This window comes from Pseudorasbora parva, chromosome 7, assembly GCF_024679245.1.
Source record: "Pseudorasbora parva isolate DD20220531a chromosome 7, ASM2467924v1, whole genome shotgun sequence".
In the NCBI taxonomy this organism is placed as follows: domain Eukaryota; kingdom Metazoa; phylum Chordata; class Actinopteri; order Cypriniformes; family Gobionidae; genus Pseudorasbora; species Pseudorasbora parva.
In genome coordinates, this window is record NC_090178.1 from 7,873,241 (window position 1) to 7,898,943 (window position 25,703).

At 38.7% G+C, this 25,703-nt stretch overlaps 2 protein-coding genes across 2 annotated transcripts; one reads left to right on the forward strand and one right to left on the reverse strand.

Annotated features, from left to right (window-relative positions):
- The first annotated feature begins 1,425 nt into the window (after positions 1-1,425).
- Positions 1,426-12,988, forward strand: mex3a (mex-3 RNA binding family member A). The gene is made up of 2 exons (XM_067447928.1): positions 1,426-2,050; positions 4,809-12,988. Exons 1-2 carry the CDS (start codon positions 1,645-1,647, stop codon positions 5,918-5,920), a joined length of 1,518 nt encoding a protein of 505 aa, XP_067304029.1. The 5' UTR covers positions 1,426-1,644; the 3' UTR covers positions 5,921-12,988.
- A 1,099-nt stretch (positions 12,989-14,087) lies between these two features.
- On the reverse strand, positions 14,088-24,023 carry rab11al (RAB11a, member RAS oncogene family, like). The gene is made up of 5 exons (XM_067447929.1): positions 23,628-24,023; positions 20,622-20,817; positions 18,998-19,191; positions 17,450-17,530; positions 14,088-15,231 (listed from the first exon to the last, which is right to left on the reverse strand). The coding sequence occupies exons 1-5, from the start codon at positions 23,665-23,667 to the stop codon at positions 15,092-15,094; spliced, it is 651 nt and encodes a 216-aa protein (XP_067304030.1). The 5' UTR covers positions 23,668-24,023; the 3' UTR covers positions 14,088-15,091.
- Between the last annotated feature and the right edge of the window lie 1,680 nt (positions 24,024-25,703).

The window sequence follows — 25,703 nt, forward strand, 5'->3', positions numbered from 1 at the left end:
TGGCCCAATCAAAACTCGTTACGTATTTCTGAAGGAGGGACTTCATAGAACAAGGAAATCATCAGGCCGTTTTTGGACAGAGGAAACAGCGCTGTACAGATAAGTAAATTGTGTGAAAAATACTGTTTTTTTTACACGCGAAACATGAACTCATGTTATATTGCACACTGTAAACATAATCAAAGCTTCGAAAACACGCGAAGAACGGGACCTTTAAAATATGTATAATGTATATTGTCTTTATTGTTAAAAGTTATATTTTATTTTTTACAAACAAAATTGCAATTAGTATTTAAATATATATATACATATACACACATATATATATATATATATATATATATATATATATATATATATATATATATATATATATATATATATATATATATATATATATATCAAGGGCGTTTCGAAGGAGGCAGCATCTCTTATATTACAAAATGTGACATTATAAAGTGCAAAAGTCACTCATTCTTCTAAAGTAACAGTGACAGCGAGCTCTTGTGCCTTCTCTGAGCCCACTGATTTTTCAAACAGACCCCATACTGGGTTTAGTCATGGGTAATTGAGAATAAACGTGGGAAGGTCACCTGAGAGTCATAGCGTTATTATTGGTTATGATGTGTGTTTTGACAGTAAAAACAGAAATATTCCCAATATTTTGACATTCATGATTTTCTTTATCACCAATTGCTTGGAATATGAAGGACAACGATTCATATTCCGCACATCATTTCCTTTGATAATAAAATGAAGTAAATTATTAAATAGATAAATAAGTAAATAAGTTAACGAGTAAAGTATATGTAAACACTCAACTATATATTTTGAAATAAGCTCAAACTAAATTAAACTAATTTAACAAATTAAAACAACAACAAAAAATTCTCATAACAAAAAAATACCCCTTAATAATGTCTAAATATACATATCCAAATGCAAAACAAAACCAAATGCACTATAATGTCATGTCTGAATCCAATGTTGCCAGCAACTAGGGAATACCCAGCTATGTTTATGTATTTATACACATTACACACATATGAGTGCACTTTTAACTGGCTAAATACTACTACTACTACTAATAAAAGATACAAAACAAAAATAATACCAAACAATCACGATACGTAGATAACTGAGGAATGTTGAGGCATTTAATAATTAAAAAAAACTTAATTTGAACAATAAAAACACAATATTCCTCAAATACTAATACAAAAACTAATTTAAAAAGTGGAACAAAGACAGTTATCACAATTTTTTATTTCTTTATTGTTAGTTAATCACAAAAAGGAAACAACATTGTCTATTAAACAATAAAATAACGTGTCGCTCATTCTTAGTAGGCTACAAGAGTTATACAAATAGATCGATTCTAGGGAATAAATGCTAAACCGGCTTGCCATAGGCGGGGACTGGGGGAACCAGACGGGGTGGAGCATCAGTTAGCCTGGCCCTTCTCGGCGCAGACATCCTTGTGTCCCGTTCGCCTTCTGCGTATCGGAACCGGAGAGGGGGCTGGTCTGTGGGAGGGACTAGCGCAAAGGGGGGACTTGGACCAAGGAGGGGGCGGGGTGGCGGCTAGGGTGCTGTTCCTCCAGTCTCTTACCAGTGTCTTTGTCTCACACTCTTTTGTTAGCCATGCCTAGCTTGCTGGTTCTAGCAGGGATCATGGAGAAAAATGGGGGCTACGGCGGGGATTTAGCCGGCTCCGGCTTCGGCAGCGAAGGTCTCCTAGTGCCACCCGAGGAGGAGGAGGATGATTCCCGTGCCCTTAGAGTTGCGCTGGGCCAACTGTCGCTGCTGGGTCTTGGAGAGGGCGAGGACGGGGCTCCTGCGGGTGGTGGTGGTGGAGGAGTTCAAGACAGGAGTAACAATAACCACCACAATCACATCCCATCTGAATCAGGGATGTTACAAGGGAAAAACAAGTTGTGCGCCCTGTACGAGAGCTCGCCGACCGAAACCAAAGGACGGGGCTGCAACATAACGGAGTGCGTCCCCGTGCCAAGCTCCGAACATGTGGCCGAAATAGTAGGGAGGCAAGGTAAATACAACGATGCGCACTTTCACATGCTTTTAAACTCGTTCTCCAGGGTGTGCGGCTCAAACTAAGTGTGGAGCTGTCTTAACAAAGAAAAAGGGAGTGGTAATGTTTTTAACATGTCTGTTTTTGCCAAACTGTGCCACTATTTCAGCGCGTAGATCCCATATACATGGGCATTTCCTCTTAGCAAAGCAAAGTTACCAACGGGTACGAGAACAAAGGCGTTATTCCACATCCACGCCTTCAATGTCAGCACGCTGCTTTCCCTTTGTCGTCTGAGGGCGCGTAATTCTGTTTTTTTGAAACAGAAAATGGAACGCGTGTGCGCTCGCTGGATACAATGTAACAGTCAACGGTCTTTGTTGACTGGATACATTGTGTCATTCGCTCCTTCGCGCGCCTCTGTAGTTCCTGGGGGCTTTCATATGCAGCAGCAGCACCACGTTGTTTTTGTTAGGCAATCTCAGACAAAGAGGACTTGTCGGGTAACTTAAGTCCACCGCTTATGTCCACAGTATCGCGAAGCTCATAAAAGTGGCTCTCGTGAAGACCTAAAAGTGCTGAAATTATGACAGCGTTGTCAGACAAAGAAGTGAAAGTCCTTGTGTGCGTTGAGGGCAAAGCTCGTGCGGGGGGAAAATGGGAAGATAGCTACAAACGTGACTTGGCGGAAAAGTTCTATTTTGAATGTGTGATGATATTTGGATTGAGTTGAGGAGGCAATCTCGTGTTGTTGACCCCGAGGTTTAATTGTGATTAACAAGTCACTTTGTGATACATTGAAAGCACAGTATGCAGTATTCTGGAAAGCCATGTTGCATTTGGTCCTGGAGAGACAGACTATAAAGACTGTATTAGAGTCACGCCCCGTCTACCAGTACAACAGCCCTGCACTCAAAGCAGGGGGTCAGGAAGCCTCTATGGAGCTCACTGCCCATTCATTAACAGCCTAATATCTTACCCAGATGAGATATGTACTAATAGACGTCCATAACAAGCGGGTTCCCTGCATATAATGACTTAGTCTAGTTGTAAAGTGGCCTGTGTGTGTGTCTGAAGTGAACGCTCAAATCCAACTTGGGATGCAGTGAGCGCGTGGATTGGAAGTTGCTGATTAAGAGGATTTGAAACGGGGTCTTTACCTCATTAGTTACTGATATTACAGCCACATCCTGGGCTGAATAACTGGACATTTGTTTGGCCTTTATTAGGTTCATTTAATTGCATTTTTCTATGAATGGATGGGTGCTTTTAGCCCGATTATTACAAGCGAGAGTAATGGTGAAAAAAGCAGCACTTATGTATTCTTGTTATCGCCATTAGTTGGAATTTGAGCTGTAAGGTTCCAGCGCTTTGTTCACCTGCACTGGCTGCCATGCCTGTTAGGAAATGCGCTCCTGCAGCGAGAGGGACGATTCGGCGGCGGGAGGGAATCTGTGCGCCCCGCTGTCAGTGATAGACAGTCCATCCAGGTTATTTTTTTAGCTTCTGCTCTACACAATGAGCCATGAAACCAGTGTGCAGAGATCTATCCACTGAACAGGCCCCTGGGTGGAGAAAGCCACCTCACTCTTGATAAGACACCACTGAGGTGCTAATAAATACTCTGGTGCTATACACGAGGCAGATGCTGTGGAGCACCACACCTTGTTATGAATTCGTATCTCAATAACTTTATGGGGGATTTAGCGTGCTTGCCTCGTCCTCGAGTGAACTCCATCTGCAGATGCGAGAGAATAGGTGTGGAATTTGCATCTGAAAACACATTTTACAAATTGTGTTTCGGTGCTGGATATCATAGTACCTTTAACTGTCAGCTAGCACATGGCACTCTTGCAGAGGAGACGTCATTCCGACACCAGTGGTTTTTAAGAGCTATTACGATCACAGGTTTGTTTTTCTGCTTTCTAACAGGGCACGTCCACACAGACTGGAATTTTTGTATATGCTAAATGGGATTTATTATGGTAAATACTTAAGATCATGTAAAGCCAACATTTTTCTCTCTATATTTTGCAAACAGCAAAAATATTACTGAGACAGACTAATGCAGCAGAAAACAAAGCCATTGTCTTAATCGATTTGTATGTTTACCACAACAGCGAACAGCAATTTCTAAATTCACTTTAGGCCTCATTCATTAAACACGAGCAGAAAAAATTTCAGTGCACATTGTTTAATCAATAAACAGACATTTTTTAAAATGCTGTTTAGGAATAAGGGCCAGTGGATTTGATCAAATACAACTAATTGCAAGACAATCCTCGTTTCACTATAAAAATAAAAATAAAAATCGATAGTTTAGTACACTATACAAAAATTAAGACAATGCTCATTTTTATCACCCAAATTTTAATATAGAGTGTACCAAAAAAAAGCATGCTAATTTTTATCATGAAAAAACTGGTATATTTGGTAAAATGGTTACAATAGAAAAAGCAAGGACGGGGCCAGACTGAATCTGCAGAATTTTGTACATTTAAGCATGGTAAAATGATAAAACACGGTCAATAAATTGCGTTACACAGAGTAAAGATTACTATACTTTTATTGAGAGCTGAAAACACAATCAAACTATCAAAAATATTAAAATAAATTACACTTAAGAGATGGAGAGCATGAAGAACTTTGTGATTGAGTTCTGCTGCAGATTTTGGGCATGGGTGACCTTTTGACCTGGAAACAAACAAGCCAATGATGTATTAACTGACAGATATTGGTAATACCTCTACTATAATGCTGCTTCTCCACTCCACAGGTTGCAAAATCAAAGCTTTGCGCGCAAAGACAAACACCTACATCAAGACCCCCGTCAGAGGCGAGGAACCGGTCTTCCTCATCACAGGCCGCAAAGAGGATGTGGCCCTGGCCAGACGCGAAATCATCTCCGCCGCAGAGCACTTCTCCATGCTGCGGGCCTCCAGGAACAAGTTGGGCGTCTCATTCAGCGGCTCGCCTCCTGCACCGCTACCTGGCCAGACCACCATACAGGTGCGGGTGCCTTACCGCGTGGTGGGTCTGGTGGTCGGACCGAAAGGCTCGACTATAAAGCGCATCCAGCAGCAGACGTGCACTTATATCGTGACCCCGAGCCGCGACCGTGACCCCGTTTTCGAGATCACCGGCTCCCCTGGGAACGCCGAACGGGCTCGGGAGGAAATCGAGGCGCACATTGCTTTCCGCACGGGTGGCCTGCACGATCACAACAATGAGAACGACTGCTTGGGCCCTGACAGTGGCAACGGGGGTCTGGAGAGCCGCCTGCAGCAGGTGTGGGGGCTACAGGGGGCCCCGCGCAAACCGCTTGCCAGCAGCTACCGCCAGAATTTCTCAGACACCATGGTCGGAAGTAGCGGCGGAGGAGGAGGAGGTGGTGGGATTTACAGTAAAGGTGACTTTACCAACCACGGCAACGGAGACAAGCCGTGCTCGTACTTCGGCTCAGAGGGCACTCAAAGCTGGGGCGATCCCGACTATCCCAAACAGGTGGCTTACTACGCCCAGCAGCGCTCCAAAAGCTTCGGAGGCCTGCCTCTCCCTCTGACCAGACTGTCGCCGGGTCTGCCCGAACCGTGCGGCACCGGCAACTCCAACGCCGTCGGGTCTCCTCACGCCCAGGCGCGCCGCGCCCACAGCGAGCCCACCGCCACCACGGCCGCGTTCACCGGACGTCTCCCCGTGCCGGATTCACCGCCCGCCGTGGCTCGGGACTGCATGACCTGTTTTGAGAGCAAAGTGACGGCCGCGCTGGTCCCGTGCGGTCATAACCTCTTCTGCATGGAGTGCGCCATCCGAATTTGTGAGCTAAACCATCCAGAGTGCCCGGTCTGCCACACCCTGGTCACACAGGCCATCCGAATATTCTCTTAAAGAGTTGTTTTTTTTCTTTTTTTTGTGCTTTGTTTTTACTCTGTAGAATCGGTTTACTTTTAATCTTTTTTTATTTGGCCAGTATTCACTTTTTTATTTTTCAGAAAACACAAAACCAAAACAAGCAGATATTTTAGAACACACTGCTTGCTTTACTAAAAAAAGAGGAAGAAGTATTTTCAGATTTTTCTTTTATATGTACACATATATACATATATATTTTATAAAAGTTTTTTTAAAAATGGAAAGAACGTAGTTCTTAGCATGTTCATTTTAGTTTTTTCTTTATTTTATTTAATTTTTTTACTGGTGCTGTTTTTTCCACATGCTGTGTGGACAGCAACAGGAGAAATAATGTGAACATTTTACACTTTTCCTTTGCTGGGGAGGTATTAAAAAAATATGATTGCGAGTTTATTTCCTAAGATTGGAGTATAGTTTTTCATCCCAGCATCTTTTGCAAATGAGCTAGTATTCTTTTTTTTTTAAGGCAAACTAGAATCTTAAATCTTTGCACCTTAAAATTGATGTAAAGTGATTGTCAAAAAAAAACATTACATTGCTAGATGTCTATGCGAAATAGATGGTATAGAAATGGCCGTCATGGGCTGATATATACGACCTGATGTCGTTGTGGCTTTAAATTTGGATCATGTTCTAAACAACACAATTACACAATTAGTAATCTGCTTTGCTAATCAATATTTGAACGGGTAATTGACGAGTAAAACAGGGAGTTTCTCTTTTTTGGTTTGGTTTGGTTTCTGCACCAGTCAGCCTATTATGTGATGCATCTAAAAAAGGTCTTGGGTACAATACAAGCAAAGAAAAGAAACTGTTTTCAGAGCACATTGATTGGTCAACTTAAAAAACATTGGAATTCATCCAGCATACTGTTGTCCAAAAGGTCTTTCCCGGGTTGATTTTAATAACGTGTTTATTCTCACTTCCTTATGATTTTTTCAATTTCCACACGTTTATTTAGTAAAACGCTGATTATTAGCATGGGGCATGAGATGTAGTACAAAAAAAAGAAGGAAAAAAAAAGCTGAGGGGGTGATTGAGGGGAGGGGGCCTGTAATCTGATCCTGAATAGACCAAATAGACAAAAGCAAGCAAGACTCCGAGCTACAGTACAATGTAAATCACCCACTCTCGAGGTCCTGCATTTGAGTTGCAAAGCTGTCTGTGCTGAGGCAGGTGTTGCATATCGTACTTTAGATTAAGTTTTTTTTCTCTCTATAAAGGGTCGGGCTGTCAGGGGGGAATTATGCTCTAATTCTACTCACTGCTCCGTGCATACGCTGTAAAGACTACAGAGCTCCGGAGCTCCTCCCAGAGAGTATATTGTTTTGTCGCAGTGGTGGTACAATCCCCGGAGCGCCCCGACATGGCCTGCCCTAGGAGGAGCTGATAATTAGCCATACATCAGAGTCCAGGTGCAAAGCAACTGCTGTAGGAAGGAGGGGCGGCGTACAGTGGCGTGAATGAGGATGGACGAGACGCCGCGCAGGGGGCTAAACTAGGTGCAGCTGGGGCCCCTCCTGTCGATCGCTCTCTCCTCTCTCTCCCGTTCTGCTATTCCCAATGGGGAAAAGGGAGCCTCTTTTGTCCAGCCATGGGGTGAAAAAAAAATTCAACAGCAGATTTCATTTCAAAGAGAAATCCTGGCGTTCTGGGTAGGGAGCGATGAGATAGACCCAAAGCATTTTTTAATTCAACTTACCGAATTCCTCGTTTAATGTGCACGAGAGGCAGGCCGCCGAAGTTTCCATGGAGTCTTCCTTCATGAGCGGGACATCCTGCCGTGACCCCCTCGAGACAGCCCTGCCAGTGCACGGTCACAAGCAGCCAATCGGAGAACAACCTTGAACTCCACAATGAAATCAGACAATTGTAATTGACAAGAAAGCAGGGGGGGGGGGGAAACGCCCAATTTGGTGGCCGCTCATGCTGAATCAAATTACACACCCACTGCCTGTCTCATTGCAGGCTAGGGGATTTCAGGATAGGGGATTAGAGCATTCTGAGGTTGGGAAACTGTCTTTTTTCCCCCCTCTCGCTAGAAGGCCGCTACAAAAGAAAGGATCCACTGAAAATGTACTCTTTTCCCCCCATCAAGCCTCTGCGGCATTGCCACATGTGCGCGGTGTTAGAAGATATGCTAGGGTAAGCTTGTGATTGTATTTAACTTACTATAATGATTTACCTTTGAGCCATTAGCATCTTAAATATTAGTTTTGACGCTCAGTTGACTGTTACAGTAGTTTTTTGCCTCATGATTTTATGTATTACGGCCGCATTAGCGCCTGACAGTGTTTTTGTTTAAGAGAATAAGTACTTTCTATAAGTGTCTATGTAATAAGGTACTGTCTTTAATCAAAATATATTTCAAGTCCCTTTAAGTAACTCAGATTTGAGAAACAAACTTAAATGAAAGCTCTTAAAAGCACCTTATTGTTATAAGAACTCAAACAGCATTTGCAATCGAAAGGCATGTGCATTTCTCGACAGCGAACTCAAATGGCAAATATTATCGGTTTTGCACTTGGGTTATACTTTTGGTCAGTTGGTTGTTTTTGCACGGATAGCGCATTTTCACATGGCGTTATTTCTAAATATCGCAGTCTTTAGAAATAGCGTCTTAATTTCCTTTAAAATGAAAAGACACAATACGACGGCATTGAATAGAGGTTTTCATAGCTTCTTTTCTGGTTCTTCAAATCCCCAGCGCTGATCAGGGACAGACACTCGTCCATTGAAGGAATGTATGATTGTGCATTTCGGTCGTTTATACTATACAATACCATACTTTATATATATATATATAAAAACCAAAACCATTTTGAAAAAAATAATTGATTATGCAAACCGTAATAGCAAGGTCTTTAGAATCGGATTCAGAACATTTGTCTGTCTATAAAACCCATTTTGTTCTCCTGCCTCTTTTAAGGTCACCAGGTCAGCGTACGCAGGAAACAGCAATAACTGTCTTAATACTTAATAAAAGATATCAGTTCATCTTTATGGAAAAATGCACTGTTACAAAAATGCTTTGCAGTGGTTGATAACCCTAAGAATCGTTTGAAGCCATGCACAATAAAAGCCCTTTTTGAGAGCAAAACAAAAGCAGTAACGACTTTCCCGATTTGAAAATGCAGCACTTCAAAAGTTTAGTTTCTTAATCAAACGTTACAACTTCAGAGTGATGATATTGTTCAAAGAATGTAGCCTGAATAAACAGAGAAGGTGCTGTTTAAGTATTCAGAGCCAATGCAGGCTCTGAAAGGGAGACATTTTAACTGTTAAAGACTTTATACAGCCAATCACAGCAAAACCTTTTTTGAGTATTATTTATTTGATAGGAATAAGACTATATTTATTGACATTTAGGGAGATATATAATAAAGACTGACAACCATAGGCATATCATTAAATATATTTCACTATATAAGCAATTGTAATAGTCTCTAATAGCCTACTTGCTAGTTTGTAATATTACGTAAGGCATCATCCCAATAGAAATGAAATAAATGAAAAAGTGTGAAGGTTATGATGCCCCGAAATCTGAAAGCTCTTCAGAAAACACATAACCAAAAAAAAAAAATAGGGTTATCACAATCAATAGGAAAATTAATTCACATAGTTTAGTTTGTACAGCATTTGCCTTGCCTATACTGAACGCATACGGTTATGACGATATAGAAATCTCTCACGCCCTATTGACAGGATATACTGCATGTAAGAGCAGATCAGAAGAAAGAACAAATGTATTTAAAATGCATATCAGAATGATCTAATCAACTGACAGAAAAATTCCATTATAATTTACAGTGACAAGGGCACTACCGAAGCATATGCCTAATCCAAAATAATAACTGCTCATGCAAAAAAAAGCCATTCAGATCGAGAGGGGGGAGTGGTCACGACGTATGACAACAGATTCACAAGGGAGAGTGGTCCAGTTCAGAGTCGAACAGGTTTAACAAGAATGTGTTGTCTAACGTGAAGCTTAACTTTAAGAACCACTGTGAATCGTTTCTGCTTTTTTTCCTCAGTAATTACGTGGTGTTGTTAAATATAGTTGCAATTCAACAGCTTCTCTTGCTTCTTTTTGGTTGTGCATGCTGGAAAATTATTTTACAGAGCATTATTTACCTTTGAACAGCCTGTGTAGATAAAATATAACAGAGCCACTACTACAGAGAACTTTAGTGAGGACTACAGCTGGTGTTTAAATGTAATGCTGTACAATGATACCAGTTTATTTTTCCAAACATATTTCTGAAGTATCTAATGCACAAATACCCGAATTTGTACGGTTTGCTTAGCTCATGTTCACACACCCCTAGCAGAATCTGTGTAGGTGCATTTTAAAGATTTTTATTTTTATTTAGCACTGCCCTGATGATGCCATCTACAAAGTAATTCCCACTAATTATTCCTTTCTGAATCATTTCTCTTTGAGCATCAATGATTGTTTGCAGCCTTTCGTGAAAGCCGCATGTGTCCCTCGATTGTCCCGAGTGTCAAAGCTGAAGAGCAACACCGCACAGCCGCTGTGGGGGAAAATTAAACGTGCAGAGCATGCTGGGAAACCAAAGAACTTGGGGAATGTTTGTCAAAAACAGTGGGCTGTGTCTCCGCTCAGGACAAACCGGAGACTTAAAACTATCACTTAAGATTACAAACACTCATTGATGCTATAAAAAGGCATGTGGATTTTTTTTTAAATATATGCATTAGGGACATGCTATAAAAATAATTGTTTTTAAGAAAAATCTAATAAACTGCAATGTAAAAATTCTACAAGGGGTTTGCAAACGTATGAGCTGAACTGTACCTGCATTCCCATAATGGTTTTCTATACGCCCGACAAGGCGAACAGTATATACTCTTATATGTTCTTACATAGCAGATAGCGAAGCTGCATGTATTTATCTGTAACCACTGCAGCGTCTGTTCCATAGAATCACCAGAGAACATATACATGATGCACTTAAGCAATTATAATGCCTTTCAGTATAGTACAAAGGGCAAATAATGTATTTGAATGTAAAAAAGGCCACCCAACCAATGTCTAATTTTGCCTTTTGTTTGTTTATCAAAAGTGAGCTTTAAGTTAAAATCCATGGCTAGAGAAATACCACCATATCTGTTTAGGTTCTTCCTCACAGCATTTATACAAAGCAACTTAAAAGGGAAAAAAATGTCTTATAGCTGTTTCGTAAGATTCTATTTTGCTAACATGCATTATTATTTCATAGACAGAGGAAGAGGTCAGTATCTGGATGTTATTTATGAATATCTTTAATGAAGCAAACATATTTATAAGTAACTTCAAGACGTTTTGTTTTTTAATTAATAAATTAAAAAAGTTAATATATTTCTAAAACGCATGAAGTTGATTTCTACTAAAATGATTAAAACTATAGAATTTTTATTTATGAAAGTTAGAAAAATCCTTCACACTTCTGACAGCATAAAACGAGTGGGGTGGGGTTTCAAAGGCTTATATTTTAAAACGTGCCGTTTTAACGTGTGCATTAACGGCAGAAATATTTTATAGCATTCGGGGAATTTTAGTCACTTCAACTTTGTGCCTCAATACCGCGTTTTTGCATACTAGAAGCACTCAGAAGTGTTGTGTACTCGTCCATAGCTGAGTGAATAAAGGGTCCCTTCCTTTTTTTATTATTAAATTGCTTTGTTTTTAAATGCAATTGTTACGAAGCGATAACAGGCTGAAGTATAACAGGGTGAAACAGAAAAAACGATTGTGCATAGACTAATACAAGCAAAAATCAACTACATGTTCCAATTTCCAATCGTTTCAAAATATGCATGACAAAACGAAAGAAAAAAAAACGAGAAAAAAAACCTATAAAAAAAAAACGAATCACTTTTTTTCTGAAATTCAGACATTCCGTTATCATATTTGTTTCCAGATTTTGTGAATGGGATGCAGGTTTCGAGCACACTCACAGTAATACCGTTATTTGCATGTAACTTGTATCATCTCTTAACTGGCAAACTGTTTTGTCACATACAAATGAGGCTTATGTACAAAGTACACTCAAGGGCTGATGATTACGTTTCATTCTTTCCGAGAGTGTCTCAAACATGTCAAAGCGGTGAACTATTGTTTACAAGATTACACGGAGAAGCATCATAATCTCTCAATACTTACTTCATGGTGAACACGCATCTCGACTTTGTTTTGGCTCTGTGGTGGCAATGATAGTTGTGTAGTGGTTTCAATTTCAGTCAGACAGGAACATGGGGGGGGGTTAGGATGGTCATTGACGTGACCTCGCTTGGGATGAGTTACTCCAGTCCGACAGTCTGTATTTGGTAGCTTCCAGCACAGTAGAAGTGTTTCATACAGCTCTCATAGTGGTCTTAGTGCATTAGTTTGGTCAAGCATCTCCTGGTACTAGTGTTCAATTTATTGTTGATAAGCGAGGGGTTTGCCATATCATAGACGAGGCTAGCCGATACTCCACGAGTCGTTTTAATTTCATAATTCAGTGTCGTGTCTACACGGGGCACGCAAACTGCAGGTTATTTCCTTAGAACATGTTCTTTGTGACCTTCATTTTTGATATTTGATCAATGTATCTATGCCATACTAGTTTGGATTCTTTGGTTATTTTCAAGAAATTGTATTGTAAATGTTTCTAATAAAAACAAACTGAATAATCACTGCTACCCTGAATTCTGTTGGTCGTACACCTGATGATTTCAAACAAAACTGATTTTATTCATGAATTCCATTTAAATACACAGAAAACTGCAAAAAGAAAATAAATCACCAAATATTTTACAAATAAAAGTGTTCATGGGTTCCCACGTTCATGGAAATATCTAGAAGTATCAGGGAATTTTAAAATGACCTGGAAAAAGTCACTGAAATTAATAACTTTTCAAAAAAGCTCATAAATATTTCATCAACTAGAAATTGCTCCTTGTGAGTGCAATCTCTACACCTTGATTCTCCTTATCCAGTATTCAGGAACGACTGGAAAGGTCATGTGGAAGTCACTGGTCAAAAGATGTAGAAACCCCCCCCAAAAAAAAAAAAAATAGTGTCTATGTAAACCCAAGTTAAAAAACCCAACAGCTGATAAACATCCATGTTCATTGAAAATATATAAATGTATTTGCAGTATTCAGAGCCTTTGTTCAGAAGTCCCACTGGGAAAAGAACAGGCACAATGACAGAATCTTCCCAAAGCAGTAATTATCAACGACTCCAGCTAAACGGCTGATATTCAGCATAACAGATTGATGGCATTAGCATAAATCTTTCAGACAAGGCATTTAAGGAAACACCTCGTGTCGTGTATTTAAACAAATTACAACACTACTATAAAAATAAAGCCAAAATCACGACCCCGGCCTCCCTATCCTGAGGCGAGGAGAATCTGAACGCCACGGCAAACGTACGCAGAGATAAAACCACACCAAAAGCGTACAAGACAGGAAAGCTGGGACAGTGAGGGAGATCTCAAGAGACATGCTGCTCTTCGGGTTACATGTAGCAGATAACAAGGGTGGCCAGAGAGGAATTCGCTTCCAGTAAGAAAACCTCAGCAGTACATCACAAGCCATCAGTTCCCCCGCCTTGCAATATAATATGGTCAATGTAACCAATGATAGAAGCTCCTCTTAGAGAACCCAATCCCACCTGCCGCTCGTTTGAAAGCAGAAAATAAGACAGACAACACCCAGAAAGCAGCCAAAGCAAAAGTTATCATGCAAATGTGCCACAGAAAGTACAACAAAACGATATAAAGCAGGAAAAAACTATGTCTGACCCGCATCTGTTCTCTGAGTAGGGATAGGTACTTAAAGGAATAGTTCACACAAAATCAAAAATCGTATCATAATTTGAGAACAATTTTAATTTATAGATGAACTCTTCCTTATGATTCTGGTTCTTTTTTAGTAATTCTGAAGAAAATCTAAGACTGGACAATGTTTGGAAAAATCATATTCCATTCTTTACCCTCATAGGTTTGTTGTGGAATTATGAGAATTTCATCAGAACAGTAATAATACAAATATAATAATAACTAAGTATAATAATAACAACATTATTTTTTACATACCACAAAAAGTATTTCCAAACCTTTTTAAAGTAGGAAAAAAAAAATCATGTGCCTGAAAGTTTACTGCTGATTTTAATGCACAGCTGACAAGAATTTAGATACATAATGATCGCCATGCCAAAGGACAATGCATGGTGCATATAATGTATGCATATTTTTTATGCCCATGCAAAAGAATGCATACATACAAAAATTGATAAGAGACATCATGAATATAATTTGGTAAGTTTTGTTTTTTGAGAACCAGATAACAAATTCCCAACCCTAAATCAGAACAGACGATACTCTTATACTCAAACACTACATCACGTGCATCTGCCTATTAGCTCAACCTATTAAGATCGCTCTGATCCACAGAAAACACTCCCAGCGCCATGACTAGAAGGAGAAACCCTTGAGAAATTCTGATCAATAATCTAGTGATGAAAAACAAAACAAAATGGATCACAGAAGCATGACACAAGAAAGTAAAAATACCACAGTATAACAAGATCATATTTGCATTCAATAAATACAAAAGAGCCTTTACAGCGGCGTCAGTGAAAGAACTGACCGATCAGATGACCAAAGTTGTCAGACTACTTCTGCGGTGGCACACTAAAAAAAAAAAAAAAAAAGGAATAATTTTACAAGTGAATCCCTATTGAGATCAGAAAGCGTTCAGGGGATATTTAAAGGTAGCGTTACAAATTCGAAGCACTTTTTCCTCTTTCTTCCTGCCCATTGTTTGGAAGCAGGCAAAAAGGCCGGGAAATAAAGAAAGAGCAGCCATATCTGAGTGCCCCAGCTAACTGCTCATTTCTAATTAGTGTGAAATAAGAAGCATGGCCTCTTAGTTTTGAGAAAATGCTTGATCCATTGAATTTCAACATCTCTTATTCTCCTATTTTTAAGATTATTACTCACTGATTCTGGGCATAACTAAGTCAGTCCGTTACATACATTAACCACACCACGCGCAGGTAATACAACGCAGTCGGACGGTCACGGTCAGCATCGCAGCCAAGCCCAACAAGTTGTGGATTTTCCCCGGATCCCACGGTGGCGCTGTGGCAGCTCAGTTATTCTGACAGCAGACGCCCTGCTTGCCAGAATTCTGTGTAGGCTGTACAGTAATGGGAACCACTTTGGAGCTGGGGGAGAAGCTGTCTTCACCACGCCCTGACATCTGCCTCTGGGACACGATACGGTAGATTTCTGTGTGAGAGAGAGTCGGGCAGAGATTCCGGCATTACGGAGGGTTACCTGATAAAAGTCATCATTCAGGTCTGTCTCTGACAGTTCAGCTGCGGTGTAACTGTTATGCCCTGTGTGGCTGAATAAATGCATTTCCCAGGCCAACCAAAAAAATAAACAAACAAAAGAAAAACTGCAAAAAGAAAAACACTATTTTCTGTGAGGTCAAACTTTTAAAGGTTGGCCTCGAAACACAGTTTCACTCATTCACAGGGAAATCTGAGTATTTCTGTGGCTTGGAGTTTGCTGCCATCTAGAGGCAATACTTCATAACATACACAAGCGCTCTAGTTTTAAAATACATACTACATCTGAATATTACACAAACGGTAAAATACCCCCACCCCCTTAATAAAGAAAAAGGTTCCCTATTTGTTATTGTTGATTGTATTTTTTTAAATACATGACTAAGCAAAAAGTATTTGTATTTGTTAACATTGGTTAATACAATGTGAACTAACATGAAGGTCTTTTTTTTAATGAATTAATTAATTAATACAGTAACAAATGTATTGCTCATGAGTAGTTAATACATTAACTAATGTAAAAAAAAAAAAAAAAAAGACCTTACAGTAAAAAGTTTTACTGAAATGTTTAACTAAATAGATTCCCTCAAACCCAAATTCTCATTACTGTAATATGACAAAATAATACAATTATTTAAAACATAAATTACATTTGTAAAGTAGCTAGTTGTATTCATCATGGTTTATTGTTTTGAAAAGCTTTTCTGGATGATTTTCAATTCTGTACTACAACGAGAACTGTAGTTTTTTCACTATTTTCCCTCACGTGGTAATGACAATATATCCATGCCACATTTTCCCCTAAAATTATTATTATTAATAATAATAATAATAATAATTGTAATTACAACATTTGAAAATATCCCCAAATTCTCCTTATGGCAATGCATCTGAATGTTTCACTTTTGAGTTGAGTTTTTTAATGCCCATTATCCATGGTGTTTCTTTGAAAAATTCTGTAATACAGTAAAAAAATACTGTATTTTTATTTATTTTTAAATAAAGGTGTCATGAACTGGCTTTTTAATTTGTTATACTGTTGTTTGAGGTCAACATATGTTCATGTGTTTTTTACATTCAGAAACATCATAACTAATAAGTAATAGGCTATTTTCTACACTGGTTTTGAGGCTCTCTCTAAAACGCTGGGTTTTGATGGGCGTGACACACTGGAGACTGTAAACGCCCACGGCTAGGAATGGACAAGATTTGCATATTTAATGAGCTTCAGCTCCCATATGTCAGTTGAGTTCACAAGAGGAAGAGGTTGTTTTGAAAGTGATAACTGAAATGATTCTCTGACGGGGCTCAGTCTCTAAACGTATTTATCAAACAAACACAATGATTTATCTCTCATCCACCCATGACTGATACATTTTTATATTACTTGGCTGGCCCGATTGGTGGCTATAAGCGCGAACCACACGCGCACGCACACGATCAAGAAATGAATGCTATTTCACTATTTATGATTCGCCGGCCTGCCAACGTGCTTACGTTTTGGTAGCCCGTCCTGTAAACACACAGCCCCGGGACGTTGGGCTTTGCGAGCCCTGGGAGTCTGAACCCAAAATGGCAATAAACCAACAAATAAGGGATTCTTCAGCCTGTGTCAGTGTGCTGGTATGCTCTCTTAGACCATCACGTACACATAATCAATACGATCTGTAACAATCCAGTCTGCAAATCCACAGTCGACCTGATTATCTTACTAAATTCGTTGTGTTTATTGCTTGGAAATGCGATCAGTTTAGCTCCACGAGTCGGTGGGCGGGGCTACAGAAGCAGTGTACACATAGTGGCGGCGTCTCACCCTTCTAATACGTCATTAATTTGAGAGCCTCGTTTTCTGGGCCTGGTGTCTATAAAAGCTTTTCTTTTACTAACAAGGAAGTTTTCAGCTCTGAAACTTACAGGATATTCTTATATTACCATGACCTTTTATATATCAAAAGCTCAAGGGAAAGTTGATTTCTTTATTCCACACCCCTTTAAATCAGCTTAAATTAAAAGTCAGCACAGAAAAAACATTATGCATTATATTAAGCTTCTATTTAACTACTACTTTTGGCATTACAGTAATGAGAACGTCTTAAACAGACATGACAGCTTTAATGAGATTCACCATTTCAGATGATTTGCTCAGGACTGACCTGTAAGAATGGTCTGAAAGGCAAGTTCAACATTAGAAGAGTCAAGCGCTGAGGTCTCCAGGAAAGAAAGTCCATGCTTCTCTGTAAAACACACACACACACACTTAAACAAACCACTTGACATCTCCTAAACGCAAGTGGTGTAAATATCTAGAACATACACCAGCAAGCACACACTAATTCTTAGATAAACAAGTAACATTCAACATAAATAAAAATCATTACAAAAAAAGGTAAAGAGTTTAAAAGCCCACTGAAGTGCCTTGAAACGCCAAGTATTGTTCAATATGTTGACGTAATTTCCTATGAAACAGGAAGACAGGGCAGTACAGCTACTCCCATTTTTTAAAACAGCGTTATAGACGGCAATAGCGCTTAATTTTTATCACAGTTTGACTAAAGCCTTTCAGCTCGGTAAAGCCACGGTTTCCTCCTAATCTCTTACCGTTTATTATCATAATGTCCTCCATATTGTTTTGAACATGCAGCTTTCAGAATTCAAACGGGTCCGAAATGTTTTGTTTTCTGCGCCGACTCGCGCATGTGATCCTCTCTGAGCTCTCGTGTCCCCGGAGCAGACTGTGTGTGTGTTGCAGTGGTGCGTGTGAGACTAACATGAAACCAGACTTCATTCGCCTCAACTGAAAGCATATTTCCATTGTCTGTATCGTTCCCTATACCCTGTATAGTCCACTATGCACCATTTACCATGTAGAAAATAGTAAATGTGTGAACAAGTGACCGATTTCAGCCGCCGCTTCAGCATCTATTTAGGGAACGGGACACTTCAGATTCTAGAGAGCATTTGATTGGATGGAAGATCTGATGAAAAGGTGATGTCATAAAAATCTGTGATCTATTTTAGCAGAAGTGAGAGACTAAGTTTTAAAAGCTTGTATCTTCTAAATGTGAATTTTGTCATTGTTTTGGAACAGACCAGCTTATTCACAACCTTAAGGCTAAGGTATAAAACGTCTAAAAGCTAAAAAAATAAACTTACATTTTGATATTAGGGGGCCTTTAAGAGCGTGGAGCTAGCAACACAAATTTCATGGATTCAATCCCTTGCAACATAAGTATTTGAAGTTAATAAAACAGCACCTGTGTCTTCAGTGTCACACGATCCTTCAGAAATTATTCTAATATGCTGATTACTAGCTCAAGAAACATTTATCATCATCAATGTTGAAAACTGCTTCATATTTTTGTGGAAACTGTGATGCATTTTTTAAAGGATAGAATGTTTAAAAGAACAGCAATCCTTTATCTGAAGAGAATCTTTTGTGCATTTACTTTGACACTTGTCTTTATAAATCAAAAATTCTTACTGACCCCAAACTTTTGAACAGTAGTGTACAAGAAATCTGAATATGAATTATTTAATTAAAGGCTACTATTCATTAATGTGTTTTGGGTGTAGTCTTATTCTAACTGTATTAAGGTGTAACTTAATAAATTATGCATTTTATTTGCCAGAAAAAAATGACTCAACAGAAACTGTTGAGCAGCATGAGAATTAAAGTTCAAACTAGCTTCTCCAGCACTAACCTGCAAACGCCTTAGCTTCATCCATAGGAACAGCCCTCAGATGGCGCAAGTCACTTTTGTTCCCTACTAACATGATGACAATATTGCTATCAGCATGATCCTGCAGCTCCTTCAGCCAGCGCTCGGCGTTCTCATAGGTCAGATGCTTGGCGATGTCATACACCAGCAGGGCTCCTACGGCACCTCTGTAATACCTTCAAATACACACATTTATTAGATGCAATATACACAATTTATTCCACAACCTAGTGCTCAATAATAGTGTGTATGGTCATGTGAATATTACTGATTATTATAAGCTCATTCAGCTGCCCCTTACTTCTTATGAGTCTACAGCATCCTATAGTATTATACGGTAAGAATGTAAGAGAGGATACAGAATTTCTTTCCTTTAACTGTGCAAGGTCTTTGGTGTTAGTCCTTTCCAGTTATTTTAGTCTCAGTCTTTTATGCCGCTCGATGTTGCAAACTGGTATTTTAAAATTACATTTAAATGGTTTTACTGTTTACTGCACTGCTGTTGTTCATTGTTATTTACATATAATAGGAAATCTTGTACAGACAGAAAAATAGCTTACTTCTATGCTAAAAAATAAGGTGGACATGGCAGGCCCTGAAATGCCATCTATACATTTATCGCTTTTTTTTGTGAAAGCATAGAAACTGAACTTAAAATTAATTTAAATTATTCATAAAGCACACAAAAGTATTTGATATCAAGAATGCCAAATGGGAAATAACGTTGTATTTTTATAGATGATAAAAGGACCACAAAAATGGGTATAAATTATTAAAATGTTTAACTTGCTTTTTGTCTCCAAATATTTGTGTATACTTCCCGATTGTTATATCAAATCTTTAAGGTTCGGCACACACATTCCCACAGATTTTTTTGTCAGATATAATTTTTCAAGACACTAAATTTCGAGATATCTCTCAGGTAATAGGTTTATTTTAGAAGTGCAAAAAAACACTCGATGTTGCAAAGTGGTATTTGTTATACTGTTTACTGCACTCTGGAATTCATTGTTATTTACACATAATAGTACATCTTGCACATACACAGAAAATAGCTTATTCTGTGCTGAAAAACAAGGTGGGCATGGCAGGTCCTGAAAAGTCATGTGTACATTTATAGCTTTTTCTTTTAAACTGAAAGGCCTAGAAACTCTTTTGCTTGAAATCATAATTAATTAGTTATATACATTTTTCTAAGGTTCGGCACACACAGATATTTGTCAGGTGTGATTTTTTTTTTTAGGACAATAAATTTCAAGATATCTCTCGGGTACATTATATATATCTTCATGCTCCCTCCCAACCATTCTTTCACAGTTTGAGCTGGTGAATCCTGACATTGTCATCCTGGAATATGGCCATGATGTGTCTTCCTTTGGTTGTTTAACAAATTAAAAGCTACACACTCCATCAATGAGGGTCAGAAGAACTGTAGCCAAATATAACATGCTAGAAACATAATAATCACAGCAATAATCATTTTATATATATATTATATATATATATATTATATATATATATATATATATATATATATATATATATATATATATATATATATATAATATATATCTGATGTCTTGATCGATTTTATGAAGACACTTACGCTGATGTGATGGCCCTGTATCTCTCCTGTCCAGCTGTATCCCAGATCTGGGCCTTGACGGTCTTACCCTCCACATGGATACTGCGTGTGGCAAACTCTACACCAATGGTGCTCTTGCTCTCCAGGTTAAACTCATTGCGGGTGAAGCGAGAGAGCAGGTTACTCTTGCCCACACCAGAGTCGCCAATCAGAACCACTGCGGATGACAAGGACAACGGTGTGTGAGACCAACTGATTCAACTTTATGGAGCTTTTATATGCTATTGTGTGTGCTATTGACCCTGGAGACACACATGACACTATGAGAGCTCTTTTAAGCAGATTCCATTTGTGCATTGGCAAAAACCAGCATCCCTTCACCGCACGATAGCAATTACAGTCAAATGTTTCACACACAGAGGGTGTGTTTCCATAAAGCTTTTAACAATGAGTGAAAAGGGCAAGACCAAAGAGCAACTCCCTTTTTCACCCACACAGGCAGAGTTATGAAATACTGGGAATGTCTCTCTTCCGCTTATAGAGGCAAAAATGGAACAGATAGGACTCACTTTATATTAGGTGTATTAGGTGGCCTTAACTTCTATGTACTAACATTTAAATGAATAATGATACAACTAGTTGTGTACATACCTGTTTTACATTGTACTTACATTAAAAAAAATACCTGCATGTCAAATATTAATTAATTACAGATGTAATTACATTTTCTTTTTTTGCATCCTTGGTGAGCATTAGCAACTTCTTTCTTAAGCGTATAAAAATCGTCCTAACCCCAAACTTTTGATCGGTAGTTTATAATTTGTTCCTGAATTTAAATGCATTTACTGACCCCCACGTTCTTCCAAACCTGTCCGTAGAACACTTATTAAACTTATTAAAGATGGCAACCAAAAATGACACACACAAACAAATTCTCATTCTCAAATCTTATATAATTCAAACTATATTCAAACGATCATGTCCCGTTCCGTTTGGACATGTGAGAACCAATTATTATTGAATTTTTTACATCCGAACATGGAAGTCAATAAGATTTCAAAGCTTCAGCAGATGCAATGACTATCTCTGAATAATAACTTGCATTTCAGTCTGTTCTTCATACAAAGTTATCATATATCATCACAAGACCTGAATATGACACGAAGGGGATTAAATGATGATTAAGTAATGACATTTTTAATTTTAATTTAAACAAAATCTAAAAAAATCTTGGCTAATGTTGTCAATTCATCAACATTAAAGAATACATTCCACCAACACGCATCTCATTTATATTTGTTATAATGATAATTGTCTGAGTTAAACACACAGGAATGCACTTTGACAAAGACTTTGCGTGTTTTAAAGCTAGTGGAAGGGCATGGTTAAAGAGCAGAGTGGTGACTGAACAGCACAGATTGATTCATGATCAAACAGCAAAAGGTGCATGGACATCTTAAACACACACAGAGGTTGGGGCAGAACTATGACTAATGGAAGTGCCAAATCCAAGGACATAACCCCCACCGACATTAACAAGGTCAAAATTGTCATTAGTATTCACATTAGTCTGTCACTTTAGGAGGAATTCTTAAGCAAGACAAACGGATGATCTTCTTTTCCCTGCATTAGGAAACAAATAGACAAGATTTCATGACCTCATTTAGTTTTACATCCTGAATGCAAACCCATCCTGAGAAAGACCTGATTTATACAGGTCCTACCAGTTTAACTGCGGTTTTATTGCTGACACTATTGAATGACACTTCAAAATCAGTTTTACACACAAAAGACCAAATGTTTTTTCAAAATGTTAAAATTGTCTGTTTCCATGCCATAAGATCAAATGTCTGATCTATATTAAATTATAAAACAAGACACATTAAGAGAAGCCAATCATAGTGTGTAATATCCTAACACCCAGGAAAAAAGAAGTTTGAATTTAGTATTTATTCATGCCATTACATTGTTTAGGGAACAAGAAATGTCCTCATAAGTGGACACCGGGACTCAGTTGTTTAAAAATGTGTCTTAACCAAACTTTGTTTAAAGATGATTCTCAACTATGTGATAAAAGATATATCAGCATTAAGTTATATACCATTTTACTTAATGCAATTGGTGGGTAAAATGGTCATACATGGTGTTTCCCATTCAATGCAATGCATCTTTATTCCGTCTATTTACCGTATTTGCATATTAATGTGTTTTTTGAGCAATAAGTTATGAAAAAAGAAGTGTAATAATCGGAGTAATAGTTGGCAGTATTTTCATAATAATATCTAATATGTTATAGGAACACTGATATGCATGTTGTGTCTCCCAAAATGCCTGATAAACATGATTTAAGTCCTGGTGTCCTCTATAATCAATGCCCGGTTTTGTAACCGGTTTTGACAATTTGTCAGATTTAAATGATAATAATTACAATATATATTTCAATAGGAGTGCTAAATTTGATCATTCATTCCTTTTTAAAGACCAAGAGACATGGTTGTCCTGGTGAAACCTCAAAACAAATGGCATCTCTGAAAAGCCCTGCATGTGCTCTTTACAGGACACCCAGACCTAAAACTGTGACATGTATGATTTTAGAGAAATTCGCTAAAATATAATGTCCAGGAGGTTATATAATCAAGCGACACTTAAAAATTATTAAAATGTTTATTCCTTGGTGTATTTGCCCTGCCTGAATATCCATTTTAACATAATAGTGGAACAGCTAACTTGCTTTTATCTGCTCTAAGATGAGCATTAGCTGGCTAATCTGCCACTATATCCCAAAAACCAGCTTGTCCACCTTGAGCTGGTATGAAAAGCCCGTTTTTGCTGGTCCAAGGTGGTCTACCAGCTATTCAACAACCTGAAACAGTTCAGTATCATATTTCAACCCACAGGTTGAATATGCTAACCTGTGTTTTAGAATAGACATCTTATAACAAAATAGAGACAAGCAGCATATGAAGACGACATGCAGAGCTCATCTGAAAGTCAGCTGTTCAGGAAGTGTAGTAACGTGGTACTCACCTTTAAAGAGATAGTCATACTCGTCCTCTCTACCCGTCATGACTTTAATCTTCTTACCGGCTTAATAAGAACTCCGTGTTTTCAAATATTAAGACGTTATGCTCTTCTGGAGAACCACAAGGTGCTCTTATATATATTACAAAGCCCCAAAAAAACTTTGTTTATGAGACGCATCAGCTGATCACGAGCACTTCATTACGCGCGCACTTCATACGTTAAAGAAGCAAAAACAAAACCATATAATATATATATCCTTCTCTCGACAGTTATATATAGTGTAGCCGGTAAATAAAATAGGTCCCGAACGAGTCTAAATTACACTTTGATACGATGTTGCTTACTGTGCTACGTCAACCAAGTTTCGCCCTGCTGTCTCATCTTAAGGCAAACACTTACGTCATTGTGCTGCAATTATAGCCCCGCCTTTTCGGCGATCTGATTGGTCAGAAACACTTTCAATCACACGAGTGTGCCTCTGTCACCCAATGAAATACGTGACGGGGCTTCCGCACAGGTGTGTAACGTCACAGGTGTGTCTATTGTAGTTGTCAGGAGATATAAACACAAAGTATAATAATGATTAAAATATATTAAATATACATGTTTGATCTAAAACACACGGGACACCCTGTCAATACAGTAGAAAACTAACTTAAAAGAAAGCAGAGGATCGCAGGTGTATGTAACATGAGCTCTTCCACATTCCACAGCGTGACTTCACTCAAGCTTCACAGAGGATGCCACGTAGGAGGTAATGAGGAGGCAGGGCTGACATTGGAACACTGAATGGAACACCATTCACTGACTTTTAATTTCCAATTAATTTATTATAATGTAATTAAATTAAGGTAGTATCTTGTAAATACACACACACACACACACACACACACACACACACACACACACACACACACACACACACACACACACACACACACACACAAATTGCATATTGTGATAAAGTTCATTATTTTCCATAATGTAGACTAATGATAAAAATTTAACTTTCATATATTTTAGATTCATTGCACACCAACTGAAATATTTCAGGTCTTTTATTGTTTTAATACTGATGATTTTGGCATGCAGCTCATGAAAACCCAAAATTCCTATCTCAAAAATTAGCATATTTCATCCGACCAATAAAAGAAAAGTGTTTTTAATACAAAAAGTCAACCTTCAAATAATTATGTTCAGTTATGCACTCAATACTTGGTCGGGAATCCTTTTGCAGAAATGACTGCTTTCTCTTCACAATATCCCACAGATTCTCTATGGGGTTCAGGTCAGGAGAGTTGGCAGGCCAGTTGAGCACAGTAATACCATGGTCAGTAAACCATTTACCAGTGGCTTTGGCACTGTGAGCAGGTGCCAGGTCGTGCTGAAAAACGAAATCTTCATCTCCATAAAGCTTTTCAGCAGATGGAAGCACGAAGCGCTCCAAAATCTCCTGATAGCGAGCTGCATTGACCCTGCCCTTGATAAAACACAGTGGACCAACACCAGCAGCTGACATGGCACCCCAGACCATCACTGACTGTGGGTACTTGACACTGGACTTCAGGCATTTTGGCATTTCCTTCTCTCCAGTCTTCCTCCAGACTCTGGCACCTTGATTTCCGAATGACATGCAAAATTTGCTTTCATCTGAAAAAAGTACTTTGGACCGCTGAGCAACAGTCCAGTGCTGCTTGTAGCCCAAAAGTGTCTTGACCTGGGGAATGCAGCACCTGTAGCCCATTTCCTGCACACGCCTGTGCACGGTGACTCTGGATGTTTCTACTCCAGACTCAGTCCACTGCTTCCACAGGTCCCCCAAGGTCTGGAATCGGTCCTTCTTCACAATCTTCCTCAGGGTCCGGTCACCTCTTCTCGTTGTGCAGTGTTTTTTGCCACACTTTTTCCTTCCCACAGACTTTCCACTGAGGTGCCTTGATACAGCACTCTGGGAACAGCCTATTCGTTCAGAAATTTCTTTCTGTGTCTTACCCTTACCCTTAATAACACATTATTAAGATGAATTTTGTCTGACAGTTGTGTCAACTTTGAGTTCTTGTCATATTTCATTACCATTTT